At 33.7% G+C, this 18,351-nt stretch overlaps 1 protein-coding gene across 10 annotated transcripts in view; it reads left to right on the top strand.

Annotated features, from left to right (window-relative positions):
* Nucleotides 1–18,351, top strand: part of PTPN13 (protein tyrosine phosphatase non-receptor type 13) — a 204,391-nt gene that overhangs the window by 83,437 nt on the left and 102,603 nt on the right. For 9 of the 10 annotated variants that reach the window (XM_036026875.1, XM_028505529.2, XM_036026879.1 and 6 more), the window contains exons 6-7: nt 385–472; nt 10,524–11,090. In XM_036026875.1, coding sequence (XP_035882768.1) covers nt 385–472; nt 10,524–11,090 — 655 coding nt within the window. The remainder of the gene's footprint in view (nt 1–384; nt 473–10,523; nt 11,091–18,351) is intronic. The other variant, XM_036026910.1, reaches the window with a different exon arrangement.

Raw genomic sequence — 18,351 nt, 5'->3', positions numbered from 1 at the left:
TAGTTACAATCAGGTGAAAGTTTTATTATACTAGAATGGATATGGTTTTAAAATTGTAATCTAACTTGAGAGATGAAAATAGTTATCAGTTTGGTTTTCAAATGGAACTCATTTTAATTTATTTAATTTGACTAACTTTGTTCCCTAGTTAACAGATTACTCTTTGGTAACAGTTTCTTGTCTTTTATCTCCTGAGGATGAATTGGCCAGAACTGAGTTACATAAATCTTACTTGAGGAATACAAATTAACAATAGCAAATGTGGAGGGTCTTTACTTAATGCTACACTCTACAAAAGTTGTCCAGTGTTGTTCTGTAGCCAATTACCATGAAAAAAAAGGAAGATTCTTTTGTCAAATTTGATTTTTGATTACCTGTGTGCAGACGGATCAGCTTTCCTGTAACAGTGAACAAAAGCCTGACCGAAACCAGGCCATTCGTGACCGATTGAGAGGAAAAGGATTACCAACAGGTAAGACTATGTTAGTAGGAAATATTTAGGCTTTAACATTATTTTGTTGTGTCCTCTACAATACCATATTTACCTGGCTTGAAAATCTGTATTTGTGACCATAGTTAGAATATAAGTGTGCAAAGTAGAGGTAGAGAAGGGATAAGAATGCTACCTTTATTAATATATCAATCCATTAAAGTTATGCAGAAAACATTAATATAATCAAGACCCCACAGTAAATCATTTTCTCTCCCATATTGTTATTATAGCAATAATGTCAGTGATTTACTTTATCATGGTATTTTATATTAAAAATGCATTTTAAAGCAAGATGAAAGCAATATGTATGCATTTATGGATATAAGCACTACCAATACAAGAGTTTCACAAAGAAACATTATTCTCACTGCACTTTATTTTCTATTCTATTTCTTTTTTTTAAATGTTGGTCACAATCCATTAAGTTGATTTCATGACCAACCAACTTAATGATTTGCAGTTATAAATACTGTCTCAGGTTATACGATGCTTAGTAAAAATAAAACTGATGAAGATGGTTTTGCTCTTTGCCAGTAGCATGAGATAATTATGAGTTCCATATAATCACTAATTTTTTAATTTTTATTTATTGGTGAGAGAGAGAGAGAGAGACAGACAGACATTGATTTGTTGTTCCAGTTATTTATGCATTTGTTGTTTGATTCTTACCATGTGCCCTCACTGGGGATGGAACCCACAACCTTGGTGTATCGGGCCAGTGCTCTAACCAGATGAGCTACCCAGCTAGGACTAAATTTATTCTTTAAGGAAATGAATAGAAATGACAAACATGAGAAATGAAAATTAAGTTTTAGGCTTGGCTTATTTATAAAATGAAGTTTTGGTTTTTTCTTATTATCTTTGTTCTTTATTTTTTTCCCTGTATTGTTTATTGTTGACACTATTACAGATGTGCTTATTTCACCCCCTTTGCCCACCTCCATGCAGCCCCTACCTCCCCTTCCTTCTGGCCATTGCCACACTGTTGTTTGTGCCTGTGGGTTATACATATATGTTTTTTGGCTAATCATACATGTTCTCTATTTCTTATCAAGCAATGTTGATAATTGTGATCATCTAAATATTAACAAAAATATTTTGTGGGGGAAATATTTTGTCTTATGGGTGCTGGGGAGATGTAAATGTAAATATGGCTTAAATATATTCTAATAAGTCATCTAATTGATATACTTAAATTAGAAAGCTAAGATACCTAACTATTCAGTTTAATCACATAATCAGAATACAACCATCTTATTTAAAACCTATGAGAAACTCTCATTGTGAAAACTATGTATAGGCAATTGATTATGTGCACCAAATGTTTTACAGAATTCACAGCTCTTATATCTGAGAGGGAAGAATATGCCCTAAACAAGTAGACTATTGTTCTTGAAGAAGTCAAAGAAAAGCAAGAAAATCATTTCTAATGGAGTGATTCTATAATGATCTAGTTAGTTAAAGTGTGTGCTTGCATACGTGTATTTTACTTATTGTGAATAATGACATTTTTTGAAAAGTTGTCTTAGCTTTCATATCCTCAATATAATAATTTTATTTCTGGTTTTATATATATATATGGTTCATTTTCTAATACATATGTTATTAGTTTATGGGAAGGTAAAAAACACACGACTTTGTTTAACTTAGTTTTTACCATGCTATGATGGCAATTTGGAAAGAATTTTTAACCCTTTCTTTTGTTTCTTTAGTATACTTATGTTTCCATATATAGAGAAAGATACACCTTCTTGTAGGTAAAAATCTGCCTCTTTATTTTAAAAATATACTAGGATTTGAAATATGATATAGTGTGAACCTTGGCACTAAGAATAGCAGCATTTTGTTAATTCATCAAATTTTCAATCTCCTGTTTTAGAACTGAATAATAGGAGAAAATTACAGGGGCAATGTCAGTGGCAAACTGAAAGAGTCTTTTTCAAAGAGATATAATGAATACTTTAATAATTGAAACATTAGATTTAAAAGAAATGATTTCTGTTTCTTTTATTTATCATCATTCTAGTTTATTTGTCCCTCTTCCCCACCTGTTTTTCTCTTTTGCATTTTCTTTTTCTCTCTCTCTGTACTCTTGGTTTTCCCCTCCCTTCCTCCTTGCTTCCTTATTTCTCTTTCTGTACTTTATTAATCTTTTTCTAGAATTCCTTTCTGTCATCCCCTATCAATTAAATAGTCATGTTACAAAATGGAATTTTTTTGCTTGTTACTTATTTACTTAGTAAATATGTTATATCATTAATTATTAATTTTTGAAGACAGTATGTTTTTTAACAATAAAAAATGTTATATATGGAAGAGCCCCATTTTATCCCTATCCATTATGAATCTATAGGAAAGAAAAAAGATCATCCTGCTTTATGTAGTTTATTAAATGTTAAGACTCTCAAATGTTAATATAGTTTATATTATTATTACCTTCAATGACTTAGTGCTATTGTTACAGGCATTTATTATTACATAATATTTTAAAGGTAAGAATTAGAGATTGAACTGAATCTATACCTACTATATAACATCCTTAAAGAGAGCAGGTTATTTACTTGTAATTTACATATATACATTTATTTTTAAATAAAGTGCTATATAAAATTAAGCTTCCTAGACATGTAAATGCCAAGGATAGGGAAAACCTACTATATTAAAGACATTAGTTTTTGTAGCTGTTTAATGAATATTTGTTGGTTGAGTGGGTATGGAAAAAAGTTTTAAAAAAATATTTGATATAGTAATACATTTGTATTATGATTTTTAATTTCATAAAGAAATATATATGACTCATGATTTATTTTTTAAACATTAAGTCATATACAAGGTAAAAAGAAAAACTATAGTTCACCATACTGACTCATATTTTTGAACTATTTTCTTATAACTAATATATCAGAAGTTTTAAACCAAATTATTGTTTTATTTTATTTGTGACTTTGTTTTTATAATATTGAGAAAGACTTAACACTATTAGTATTATTTTCTAACAGCTCTTTAAAATTCTATGACCTTTTTTTTAAAGATTTTATTTATTTATTTTCAGAGAGGGAAGGGAGGGAGAAAGAGAGAGAGAGAGAGAAACATCAATGTGCAGTTGCTGGGGGTCATGGCCTGCAACCCAGGCATGTACCCTGACTGGGAATCAAACCTGAGACACTTTGGTTCGCAGCCCGCGCTCAATCCACTGAGCTACGCCAGCCAGGGCAAAATTCTATGACTTTCCAAATGCAGATAATCTAGGATTAATGGTAATGATGTTTTTAAAATTAACAGAAATCTCTAAATAGACTCTTCACTAATTTTATTCTCTAATAGTCCTATCTCTTTTTTGGAGAATAAAATCTTTCCTATATCTGAATTAAAGAGAATTAATTAGTTGTCACTCAGAATAAACCAAATTTTGTTTATGTTTATATTTTGGGTAGAATTAGAGGTCTTGGAACTTAAAGAAACAATAGTCTTTTGGATCAAATATAATGGAAGAAGATTCCTCAGCTTGTCCTAGCCATAGCTTTCTGTAGTAGTATTCCTCAAGGGCTTTCTTAATTTACCTTCAACAAATTTATAAAACCACATCTTAAAAACAGAATCAAAATAATATACCAATGGCAGCCATTACCAGGCAGAAGCAGTTAGCAGCTAATAGTCAATGGCATGTAATAATATAAAAGCTTTAAGATTAAGAAAAATATTACTTCCTGAAGAAGAAATACTTCTATAGGACACTGGTGTTGCTTTTGGGCAGTGCCCGTTGTCAACTGTCAACTGTCAGTGGGCACTTGCAGCAGAGCAGCTGTGTCACACTGCATTCGTGGTGCAGTGTTGTCTTTGACATAAACCAATAGAAAATCTTTACATACTGGCAGCTCTATTTAGTAATTAGCCTCCTGACCATGACTTTTAATAAAGAAAAAGTCAAAATGGGCAGTGAGGCTGGTGAGGCACAGGTTTTGATTAAAAGAAATAAATAATTTTAGGGATAATGCCTTGTGTCTATGTAGTTTGATTATTCAACGAAACTTAATAAAATTTTTTATCAATAAGTAAACAACCTTAAAAGCTCCCTCCTTATATCTTAACTCTGAGGTCTGTCACAGAAGCTAAGGCCCAAACTAGTGGGCTGTCTGCCCCCACTTTGTTATTTAATACTGCCAATGCTGATAAAATGGCTTCACCAAGCAGAAAGAAAGCAAACATTTCCTGCCAAGCTTAAGGTGGAAACCTACACCATGATCAGATCAGCATGATATAGCTTCAGAACTTGGGCGTATTGATAATATCATGTTTCTTTTTTTATGTTCTTGAACACTTTGCGAAGACAGATGGGGAACTGAGGAGCCTCTTTTAATACTGAAATGTCATTTTGAAGTTAGTTTCTAAGAGGTGCTATGAATTTTTTGAGTCTGTATGTGAGGGGAAAGGTAAAAATGATATTATATCCAATTAGAGATAATGTTAATCATTTATAACAAAAATAGTTAAAATAAAATGTACTTTACAAGGAAGATTTTTTCATTATGTTCTTAAATTTGTTTATTCATAGTTTTTCAAAGTGTATTTATTCTTCTCCATTTAGTTTTTAGCAAGCTATACACTCTCCAAAAGGAAAATATTTATGGTTTCATTTTAAATTTGGATGCTTATAATTGTATGTAATGTAATGTCTGTAAACTCTCTGTGAACTCAGAACCTCATCAAGACATAGGATATGTACCTATAATCATCAATTACTCTATTTTGACTAATGTGATTTTTATAATTGTAAAATAAACCTAAAAATTTTGTAGATCTTTTGATTTCCGGTTTCATGATTTCCTTCAAAAGAACTTTAAATTTCCCCCTCAGTAGATAATTACATGCTGACTAAAATAAAACACAGAAGAAAACAATTTGAATTTTATGTTATCCTTCTTCAGAAGAGCTCCTAATAGTTCACATGAGTTAGTTCATTGATTCTGTCATCTCCGAGAAGGCATAACAAATTATGTCCACATTTTTATAGATGAAGGAAGTGTGAAATATGGATATTAAGTGGCTTATCCAGGCTCAGGAATTGAATGGTGAAGCTAGAATTAAAGCCCAGGGTTTTTTTACAGCAGTCTTTGTGGTAGATTAAACTATTGCTTTAAAAGGTTTCAAAAAGTTATGTAATTGATCAAGATCCTGTAGCATTCTTTTGAAATCTCTTATCAGAAACTGCAAATACAAAACCAAATAAAACATGGCCCCTTATTGTTCCATTTGAGGGTTGGGGTGGGAAAATGAGTGGGAGTGATGAGAGATTTATAATATAATGGATAATTTATTTGTTTATTCATGCATGCATTCATTCAAATTATAAGACAAATTTTATTTAGAAAGTTACAGAAGTAGTAGAAGTGAGCCAGCTGGGCTTTGTAGGCTCAGGGAACAAGTTACAGAAGCAAAAGAATGGCTGTTGGGAGCTTAGGAGGGAGAAAAGCAAAGGTAACATGTCTGGGGTAGGTGGAGATAAAGGGGAAGAGAAAGGCATGCACTCCAGAGAGGCAAATCACACCACAGGGGATAATGTTAATATAGTGGAAAAAATGTTCTAATAGAGGTCCAGCGTGCTCTGTGAGTACAGTGGAAGGAGGTACTGACTCTACCAGGATGGGGGATGGGGGATATCAATCAGGGAAGTTTTCATCTGGAATCTTTTTAAGAGTAGCTCCGATGGCCGTGTTTTCAGAAATAACATGTCCTGCAATCAAAATGGGTAGTAAGCACAGCTATTAAGTAGGTGTGCTTAATTAATGATTTCAGTGCTGTTTTTATATTAAAGTAATTATAATAGCTTGGGCCATGTTTAGAAAGATCTGAAAAGCAGTTGAAGACACTGCATCTTATGTAGTCTCAAATACTGCTATTAAGTGAGTAGCACAGTACATGGTTTCACTGGTCTAGTGGACCTAAGCATCAAATAAATGAGCCTAGAATTTCATGTTTCTCCTTATTTATATGGCCAGATTCTACACTTGAACTCTCATTTTGAGTGTCCAGATTAGTAAAAATTTTTCCCTAGTGCTTTAGCAACATGTGAAGCAACCATGATACTGTATTGCTACATGTGATACTATATATAGTATCCACCTGTAAAGTGTTAATCAGACAATTGCTTTCTAGTTGTGTAGCTAAAAATAGCAAATATTATTAACATGCCAATAAAAACTTAGCATGTATAAAGCATTAGTTATTCAAGAGCCACCTTACTGGCAATTAGTCTTAGGCCTCATGGCTAGTGAGAAGACATGGCTCTTTTTGGGATACCATGGCCCACTGATATATTGTTAGTAATGATTTAAAAGAGGATGATATATGTGCCTGTTACAAATGGAATTGGCTTATGATACATTAGGAAGGTTCTCTATTTCAGTAGTGGTGAGGTTGGGCTTCGCTGAAGAAGCCATGTTTCAAATAAAACTATAGGATAAGAAACAATTAACCATGAGAAAGGTCAGGAGTAGACCATTCAGGGCGGAGAAAAAAAAGTATGTACAAAGGCCTTTAATGCGTAAGAGAAGTTAACAGGGAAAAACCTGTGGCCTGGATGTAATACGGGAAGTGGAGATGAAACTGGAAAGGATTCAAGTGGCAGGCCGAAAAGGAGTCTAGATTTTATTTAGAAGGTAATTGTATGCCTTTGAGACTTATTGAACAAGGTAGTGGAATCATGGAATTTACATTTTGAAAAATAAATCTGGCTGCTGAGTCAAAGATAGTTGGATGAAGAAAGTAGAAGAAGCAGGGAGGCCTATTCAGAAGCCATTGGAATTCTGTAGTCAAGTGATGGGGAATAGGGTGATGCCATTGGAATTGGAAGGAATCACAAGGAGTAAGACATCTTTGAGGTTTAAATAGCCAGCACACAGTGGCTATTGGTGAATAAGAAAGGAGGATTTCAGGATGGTGCCCATCGTTCTGTTTTGAGTATCAGTTTGGTGATGGTATCACCTGTTAAAATTGGAAAGACTGGGGTAGAATGGACATCTCTGGGTGTGGGAAGTAAAAGATTAGTTTTAAGCATGTTCAGTTTGAGGTGCTTCTGATAATATACCAGTCGCAGTTTGAATTATATAAGATTAGAGCTCCCAGAAGAGGTCAGTAGCACTAATATAAATTTGGGAGATGTCAGTATGTAGATAGTATTTAAAAGCCTTCTAATGATGAAATTATACAAAGAAATAGTGAAAAGGCAGGGTTCTAAAAGTGGTACCTGAGGAAATCCAACATTTGGATATCCAGTAGAGGGAGAAGAAAAAGCAAAGATTAAGAATGAGCAGTCTGAGAAGCAGGAGGAAACCAGACTTGTAAAGAGGAAACTAGACTTGTAATGAATCTAGTGATGCATTAAGGTATTGTTGTCACTAACAGTTATTGCTGGTAACTAAGACATGGGCACAAAAATGTCCTTTGGATATGGCAATACAGAGGTCGATAATGACACACAATAAACATTGCCAAGATGTGGAAGAGTTGGAAAATAACTATGGTAGAATAGTTAATGGGAAGTGAACAATTGGAGAGAGCAGTGACTAGAGGGAAATATGGGGATCAGCAAAAGAAGGTTTACAGTTGTAACAAATAATACAACAATTAATAATGCAAGAATAAATTCTGCTTTGCATATTCAAAACTGTAAACCTATTTTTGCCCATCCCTATATTGTAACTTAGGGAGAGGTTTTGTTTAGTTTGGTGTCTTATTATGCAGATATTAGTGCCTGTTTATATACTGATGGGAATGACTCACTAGAAAGAAGCAGTAATGAAGATGCAAGCAGAGGGGAGAAGTTAACCAAAGAAGTGAAATCTTTAATAAAATAAAAGGAGGGGGAAAAGAACAGATATTGGGAACTGACCTTCAATTGGTAGGAAATTTCATCCTTTGAGACTACAGGCAAAAGATTTGCAGACCCACATAGATGTGTAGAATTAGTCATGGAAAAATCAGAAAGTCCTCATCTGACAGCTTCTGTGTTTTTTTGTGAAATATGAGACAATATCTTCAGGTAAAAGCGAAGAGGGAATTGAGGTGGGAAATTTGAAGAATGAGGAAAAATGAAGCAGTTATTGTGGGCAGAAAGTGAACTATTAACACATGATGTTAATTGTCCAAAGTGGTTGACCATGAATTTATGGTGTTGCCAGAATATTCACTTGTTTGATTTTCTCTATTTTGACTACATGTTGGTAGTCAAGGTAAAATAGTAAAAGAAGACAATTTGTTGAATTTATCTCTGGTGGTATGAGCCTTAAATCCTTTCAATTCTTATTTTTTGTCCTATTAATTTTTAAGAATATCTCTGTTCCTATTCTAAAATAAAATTTTAAATTAGTGAATTTCAATATGTAGCTTAAGAATGTAATTTACCCCAAAATGGTGTAACATAGACTGTCACAAACTCTAGCTTGTAGTTTAATTTTAAAATTATAAACATATGTTTTATGTGTCTGTATGTGGCATATGTTTTTCAGTGGTCTTTCATGACATACCCCAAATGTTGTTACCCTTATTTGCACTTAAGTGGATCCATGTGCAGGAAAGGATTAGTTGTAAGGAAAGAAAAATGTTTGAACCTTCAGATTCCCAAGTAAGCAAGTACTTGTTGCCATGCTGAAATGAATTCACTTGTCTAAGACTTTCAAGGTAAATTTTGTGATCAGGGAATGAAAGCTTATAACCGTTACCCTGAAGAGGCAATTGGCTTATTCAGATGAATTAAGAGGCACTTGAGTTCTCGGAAGGTTTTAGTCATTATTTTGTATTGTACACACAGAAAAAAGGGAACCACACAGTTTCCACAGATGTCACACAGGAAGTCTTCAGTGTTTATGGGCTATTGGATTAGTGGCTATAAAGTATTCTTCTATGTTTCTTTTTTCAATAGTGGAACATATGTATGATTTTTTGTTATTGAACTATGGATTCAAAAAATTAATTTCTTGTCAGGCATTTTCACCATGTCTCGGTGCATATACAGACCACTGCCTTAAAAAATTAGAATAGCCTACTGGGTTGAAGTACATCAAGGTTTGAAGGATAAATAAGAAATGGTGTACTTTATTTCAGTTGACAAATATTGATACATTATGTTAGAGGAAAATGTTAGTACATGGTAGTCTGCCATGAAAAAAATTAAGCTTTTTTACCTAATTAAACACAATCAAATTATCTGATTTCAAACAATCAAATTTTCTGAATACACATGTAATCATAATAAAACTGTGATCCTTAAGAATTCCAAATGCTACAATCTTTTCTTCCATTCAGAATATAGCAAGAACTCTTTGTTTCTTCTTTAAACATATTTATTTACATGACTAATATGAATTTATTTAAATTCATATTGAAGTAATACACGTTTGAAACTATACCTTTAGAAGCTAAAGGAGTAAACTTTTTTTTAAAGATTTTATTTATTTATTTATTTATTTATTTATTTATTTAGAGAGGGAAGGGAGGGAGAAAGTGAGAGAGAGAAACGTCAATGTGCGGTTGCTGGGGGTCATGGCTTGCAACCCAGGCATGTACCCCGACTGGGAATCAAACCTGAGACACTTTGGTTCGCAGCCCGCGCTCAATCCACTGAGCTATGCCAGCCAGGGCGAGGAGTAAACTTTATGTTCTATTATTACCCCAAGTCATTTCATGGATAATTAATATTCTGCCAAACTAGACAGTATCAGAAACTTTTATCTATATGTAAAACAACAGTAATTCGCCTTTGATGAATATGAAATGATACTCAAAAAATAAAGTTCAAAACATTGATTTCATTAGATAAGAAACATCGGGCTATGAGAAGTTAGACAAACATAGCATCTCTTTTCTCTTCCACCGTCACCACCACAATGGCCATCCCGTCCATGACCATTCCATCTCTGATCCTCTGTTTGGGGAAGTCAGAAAATTGCCACTACTTTCATTATCGATAGTAAGGTAACATTCCAGTTATTTTCTAACAATTCTGTGCATACATGATAGATTCTTATCATTCCAGGAAGAAGCTCTACTTCTGATGTACTAGACACACACAAGTCTCCATTCTCTCATCAGACCTTTCTTAACAAAGGGCTTAGTAAATCTATGGGATTTCTGTCCATCAGAGACACACAAGATGAGGAAGATTATTTCAAGGACATTTTATCAGATAATAATTCTGGACATGAAGATTCTGAACATACCTGCTCTCCTTGCCAATTCACAACTAGTGGTACAGAAACAAAAGCTATCCCAGGCATTGATGTACTTCCCAAAAAGAAGATTTGGGCTTCATCCATGGACCTGCTTTGCACAGCTGACAGAGACTTCTCTTCTGGGGAGACGGTTGGATACCGACACTGTCTCCCTGAGGCAGTAACAGTGCGGTCTTCGACTGCTCCTAGAAGAAAGGAGGCAAGATACTCAGATGGAGGCATAGCCCTGGATATCTTTGGCCCTCAGAAAGTGGATCCTGTGTTTCACAGGCGAGAATTGCCCACCTCCTCAGCCATATCAAGTGCTTTGGACCGAATCCGAGAGAGACAAAAGAAACTTCAGGTTCTGAGAGAAGCCATGAATGTAGAAGGTTAGTAATTTTGTGTGTTTCAGAGAGAATTGAATTGAAATACTTAAAATTGTGTTTTGAAATAAAGAGGGTTATTAAACCATTCCACAAGTCTTATTTCCACTGCCAAACCTTTGCACCCAGGTTAGTCTTATTTCTCTATCAGTTTCTGTCCTCCCTTCTACCAAACCCTTAATCCAAGAACACTGCTTCCACAGTCAGCCCTACTAAACAGTCCCAGTCCAGTTACTTTACAGTCTCGATATTTTGGGTAGTATAAGTTTAGATTGCAAGCTTCCTGGGGACAGTCATCATGGTTTGTTTTGTTTTTTACTTTTTTAATTCTCCAAGGTACCATAGGTATTGTGGGAGTCTTCCGTGAAGGACTGGCTCACGAAAGTGAGCTGGAGGCAGGGCAGTGCGCAGACAGGGCGGTGCGGTGCTTCCCGAACCACCAGTCTCAGAAAACAAATTCTGGGATACAACTCCTGGAGCTTATCATTTGTTTTGTTTGGAAAGAAGTTTTAAATCTATGTGTTTAAAATCATAGTATTTAATTTTACAGATTTAGAAAGAGACAGCCTAAGTGTAAATTATTTACTCCATTTAATAGCTATGTGGACCTTACTTCAGCAATTGGGCTTAATCACCCTGAAGTTAGCCCCTCTGTAAAATGTTCTTAACAAAAATAGATTAACTGGCTAATGAGTGTAAAGTGATTAATAAATCATATTATTACATTATTAGTATGAGAGGCATAAAAATAACTTTACAAATGATAAATTCTTATTTACAGGGCAAAGCTCTATTTCAATAATACCTGATTCACATATAAAACTTAATATACTGAATGAAATAACACTGTGTTCTAGACATATGAATGGATAGAGGCTATTTTTAGTATAGACAGATGAAGAAAAACAAAAAAAGACAAGAGGTTTCTGATCTAACCCTCTACATTTTTTAGGATTAAATTTTTTCCACTACCCTTTGCCTTAGACAAACTCTGGGGCATAGCTGATGAAGAGGAACTTCAATGAGCTTTCAAGTTTATTGAGAGTTGTCTCCTCATCAAGGGTCATATTCATTTTTAAGGTGATTGTGTAGTAGAACATTTTTGACTCATTGATTGCCTTTAAAATGCTGTGCCTTTAAGGGTTTGTTAGTTCCTTAAGTTTTAAGCATAGTCCTGGAACTGAACATACGCTCCACATTGTGTTTTACTTCTAGTAAAAGAAGTTTTACAATTGTTTTCTAAATTCAGGAATTGCAGATTAGTAAGTAATTTGAAATTACAGAGGAAATTATTGAACATTTAATTGCTATTACAGGTTCGTATATACATGCATTTTAAAAACATTAGCTAACTATATAAGATGGTCAGATATAACCTTGGTCTGAAAAGTTTCAAATGTAGAAAATAAAAACCTAGAAATTTGTTTTTGCACGATTTCACTGTTTAACTTTGATCAGTAAATTTTTAGAGTTTTGACAGCAAAAAATAGGCATATCCTATAGCTTAAAATGGTCTCCCCGTTCAGAAGTTGTGTTTCGTGACTGCTTTGTGTAACACAGCAGCTAGCACGGGAATGACGATCTAGCCTGACTTCTGAGCATAACCCGTCCTGGATACATTTATGTAAAGGAACCTTGCCTGTTGTGGAATAAAAAACCAAAACCTAAATTATTTAAATAGATAAACCATGATGGTCTCAGAATATAGACAGTGAAGATTGACACCAATCTGGAGGACCATATATAATGTTTAAGAGGTTGAAAAATATATTTTCATAACATGAGAATATTACAAGTAAAATCACAATTTTTAATGTTCTCAAAAGATTGACTATTAACTGGGGATTATTAAAGTTCAAGAAGGTGTTTTTTTCCTCAGGTAATACTTGCATGCATGTGTGTTAAGGAAACTGAAATAAACCAAATTGTTTCCAAATATGCATATATATTTGCAAAGATGTTGTATATAGTACACCCTTATTTTTAAAAAAATGGTACCTCGTTATAGAGCACAGTTTATAGAGCACTGAAATTTCCAGTTTTAGAAATTTCAGATTCACTACAAGAGTTACAAGAAAAGGAAAAAATTTCTTTTTAAAAATAAAATATGCTTTGAATTGTTTGATACAGGACAATTTTCATCCTGAAATTTTCTTCGCTATTAAAGAGTTGTCAAAAGCATTTGCTCCCACAAAGAACCTATGCATTTTTGCCAGAGTGTATTTTATAATCAAGTAAAATGGAATACTTTAAATATGTTGGTTTATTATGGGAATGCTTACACCACTTTAAGTAAACTCCCTTATTATGTAGTAACTTACAAGTAGTAACAAGTTATATTTGCTTTATTCTAAACGAATGTTTGATTTTGGAATTCAACACAGTAATTCTTTTTAGTTGTTTAGTTGAGTAACTTACTGGTTTTGTACTGTGCTTTTTCTAAAGGTGAGATAATTTGTTAGTTGTGCAAACAAAATTGCAGATCGTTAATAGAAGATTTTAGCTGGCATACAGAAAAAAATAGAAAATAATAAATCCCATTTATCTCATTTAATTCTCATGAAAAGCAGGTTCCACAGATCTTTTTTTATGTGTTATATCAAGCAGAATAGTGGATGTTATTAATGTACACGTTTTCTTATACATATTTCTTTTTAAAAAAATATTCTTGTTTGACTCATAGATACAGAGAACAAACTGATGGCTGCCAGAGGTGGGCAGTGGGAGGATGGGTGAAAAAGATGAAGGAGATTAAGAGGTTCAGTCTTACTATAGTTATAACATAAATCACAGGGATGTAATGTGCAGCATAGTGAATACAGTCAATAATATTGCAATAACTTTGTGTGGTGATAGAGCTATTAGATTTCTCATGGCAATCACTTCTTAAGGTGTATAAATGTCAAATCACTATTTTGTATACCTGAAATCAATATAATATAGTAAGTCAACTACACTTTAATTAAAAAGAACTTTGCATTCCAGAATGAAAATTAAAATGTATATATTCTTGTTTTAAAGCATTTTAAAATACTGCTTATGCTCTGTACAATTTTTGTGAACTTTAAATTTGACATTTGCTACTGGGTATCAGTAATATTAGAATGAGAAGAGGTCTTAGAGTACATGTTCTTGGGCTTGTGAAGATTTAATAATGTACTCAAGATCACATAAGAAGTTAATGATAGAGTTTTCACCATTATGGGATATTATAGATTTCCATCATAGATTTCAGAGTTCCAGTCTAAGGATTTCCCACTATATGTCATATCCTAATTTTTTTTAATTTAAAAAGGTTTAAATTTCAGTTGACATTCAATATTAACACTAGTTTCAGGTGTACAGCACAGTGGGTAGACACTTATATAACTTACAGGCTGATCCTCCCATAAGTCTTACACCACCTCACACCATATATCATTACACTATTATCAACTGTATTTCCCACACTGTACTTTCCATCCTGGTGACCATTCTTTTATCTTTTTTTTTTAGTTTTCTTTTTTAATTTAATTTAATTTTTTTTATTTTTAGAGAGGGAATGGAGGGAGAGAGAGAGAGAGAGAGAAACATCAATGTGTGGTTGCTGCGGGCCGTGGCCTGCAACCCAGGCATGTGCCCTGGCTGGGAATTGAACCTGCGATACTTTGGTTCATAGCCTGCGCTGAATCCACTGAGCTACACCAGCCAGGGCTCTGGTGACTGTTTTGTAACTGCTGATCTGTACATCCTAATCCCATCACCTTTTTCACCCAACCCCCAACCTCCTGTCTGGCAACCATCAGTTTTTTTTTCTGTATCTATGAGTTTCTTTCTGTTTTGTTTGTTCATTTATTTTATCAGATTCCACATGTAAGTGAAATCATATGGTATTTTTCTTTCTCTATTTGACTTATTTCACTTAGCATAGTACCAGTGTTCATTGGGTTAATATAACAATCAGAAGAAAAGAAATTATGAAATTTCATTTTGTCCTTTCGTAATGCGAGGAAGCTCATTGAACTAATAGGAAAGGCGATTGTCTCCTTCAGCCTTAGGTGTGTGGCCCTTTCCTTATCCCAACCTCTTCAAAGGAGACTTTACCTAAACCACCTGCATGTATTCTCTTCTGCTGACATCAACCAGCCACCATCACAGGGAGCACAGGCCTCAAAATCGAGGAGTTTGGTACTGGAAGGAAACTGGATACCATTTAAACCAAACGTCTAATTTTTGGAGGCCCAAAGTAAACTAGTTTGCCAAAGGATGTGAATAATTCATAACACAGCTGTATTTAGAATGCAAGTCTCTTAAGCTTCAGAATAAGATTCTTTCCACCGTTATTCTGATTTCAAGCAGAAACCAGATACGTTGTCAGGAAAACTTATTACTGCCAGGGAAGCTGGACATTCAACTTACCACCTAACAAACCCCTTAAGTTTCTTTCTAATCTAATAAAATTACATCTTTTTAAATGCAAGGGAACATGATAATATTATGAAAACAGGTTCAAAAGGAAGCACATTGGTTGTTTATACAGTAAACCACACTGGGTGGGGGTTAAGAAGGAGCTCTGCTGTGACACAGGCTATGTTGCCATGGATAGTGTTTTGCTGGGGCTTTACTAAGGTAGAATCTGTAAGGGAGGTATCCTGTAGCTGGCAAGATAAGGGAGTAAGTGGTTGGCATTGAGTGCTCTGATTTCTTTGTAAACAAAATAACAAAGTTAACAACAAAAGAAACTCCAGGAAAGAAACTATAGTTGGAGATTAAAGATTATAAATACAAAATTATTATCATGATTAAGTTAAACTTTCACATACTTCTCTGTATACATAAAGCAGTAGGGAAAAGTCAGGAAGAAACATCAGATTTCTCTCATGAAAACTAGTTTTAAAATTTGACATCACTTTCTTTTATTGCTTTGTTCTTTATATTCTACTTTTTTTACTTCACCATAGGACTGTCCTATTCTCTTTTTTTTTCTTCTTTGTCTTCACTATTTTCTTTTCTACCTTTCGCAGCTTCATCTCATGATCTGAGACAATTGTCTCTTTTCTAACAGGAGTATTTGTTGTCATCTTTCTTCTGAAGTAATTACCACACACTCCATGTCCATTGCTCTGTGATTATGAGATAGCGACTCGGAACCAGTACTGTGTGTGAGTGTACTATGAACAGCACTCCACACCCTAAGTGGGGACCATGAATAGTGTTTTGCCTCCAATAGTCAGAACTCTTCTGTATTCTATATAATATTAGAAGGAAAAGTGTGAAGAACAGAGATAATTAAATCCTAAAAAAGTGACTATTGTTAAATATACTTATTTAACGAGTTTTAAGTTAATCTACCTTACATCAAAATTAAATATTTCCTTTCTTTCAATGCTGTGACCTCTGGTCTAGCCTAGTTTTGCTATTCGGTGACTGCCCTGTGAATACAACTTAAAGTCTGTGTTCTACAGCAGGAACATGTAAACACTCAGGTATGTGAGTCTGTTCTCATTTTTGAGGAAATATTAAGGTTGTCATATACCTCAATACTTCCATGAGATGATTGATATGAAAACCTCATACATTTTTATAGTTATATTTGAGTAAAGCAAGAGACAGATTCATAAATGTTACTTTTCAGCATGTAGGCTACTTTGAGTGACATTTTATGAAGAGAAAGAAAATTTCCTAAAACTCAATGAATTTAAAAGTCTCTTCTAAAACTTCAAAACTCATAAAGATGAACTATTCAGTTTTTATTTCTTCCCTTTAATTTGCTTTGTATAGGGGAAAATATATGATTGAGTTTTTATTTATATACTCCAAGAACTTACTCCACAGAAGTAAAAAATGAGTAAGCAGGGATTTTAGGTGGTGTTAGTCAGATATCACATGTATTTTAGGTATTAATGGCTTAATTATTATACTATTAAGATACAAATATATTTTGTATCTCCAAAGAGCATACTCTGACAGATGGATTCAACATCGTAGCCAGAAAGAAGTGCCTACTGTGTTTCTGGGGCTGAATTGTAAAGAGTTTTATGGTTTAGATCAGCATCATCCAACAGAACTTCTTCAGTGGAGGAAATGTTCTCTACCAAGTCCAAGTCAGTAGTTACAAGTCACACGTAACTGTTGAGAGCTTGCATTTTGGATAGTGCAGCTGAGGAACTGTTTTATTTAAATTTATATAGCTACATGTGGCAGGTGGCCACTGTGTTACAACAGTGCATGTTCAGACCATTCTCATGTAAAGTTAGTCCAGTATAAAATACTAATGTTCAGTTGAGGAAGATTGGTTTGAAGTGCACAGTGTTATTTTTTACTTAAAATACAAATGAGAATAGACATTTAAGTCTTTTGATTTATCCAAGAAGAAAAAAAAATGAAATTGCATTTTTAACACTAAGGAAAATTAGAGGTGAACTAGTACGAACTTTTCATTGTCTATATTCATAGTCAATGTGAATTCTATATTCACAGAATACTGATTTTATGGACTCTGCTTACTCATTTTTTACTTCTGTGAAACTGATGAGTAAAATAAAACCTGAATATTAATGTTATTTTAGTTCTTGGAGTATATAAATAACTCAACCATATATTTTTCCCCTATACAAATCAAATTAAAGGGAAGAAATAAAAACTGAATAGTTCATCTTTGGAGTCCACAGAAATCATAGACTACTTTTTCAGAAATTAGGGACCTAATTTGAATCTAACTCGTACATATAGGGTCTGGCAGAAGTAACACCTGCTTGAGTGTGGTTGGTAGGGTAATAATATGGGTGTAATAATTTATAGCTTTCATTTGAACATTTCACCTAAAATGTCATACATTGTGCTTCAGTGTGATATTGTTATGTTACAGAATTACATGCTTATGATTTTGTAATAAAAGATTTTATAATTAAAAAAAAAAGGTTGTTACTTGTGCCAGACCCTGTAGTTAACATAGACCCAATTTGGTTTTGACATCAATACCTGCTGAAAAGCATGGATTGGTATGTTTTAAGAAAGGTTTAAGTGGATTTTACTAGCAGTAAGTATCATCATGTTTTTTTAAGACCCAGCAATCTTAACCTCTAAAATATTTTTTTTATTCCATTCCTATCAGTACCTTCTGTTTCCCGTGGACTTTCTTTCTCAGCCGATCATGCAGCTACAATTTGTCCTCCATTTCCCTGCTATACATTTCTTCTCTGTCTTCAATCATCTAATAACTTCACATCGTCCGAACAGGATAAAATGTTAGCTCCTTTTAGATCATGGATGTGAGACTCTCCATGGT

This window comes from Phyllostomus discolor, chromosome 1 (assembly GCF_004126475.2).
Source record: "Phyllostomus discolor isolate MPI-MPIP mPhyDis1 chromosome 1, mPhyDis1.pri.v3, whole genome shotgun sequence".
Classification (NCBI taxonomy): domain Eukaryota; kingdom Metazoa; phylum Chordata; class Mammalia; order Chiroptera; family Phyllostomidae; genus Phyllostomus; species Phyllostomus discolor.
The sequence above is the reverse complement of the archived record's forward strand: the minus strand, read 5'-3'. Positions and strand labels throughout refer to the sequence as shown.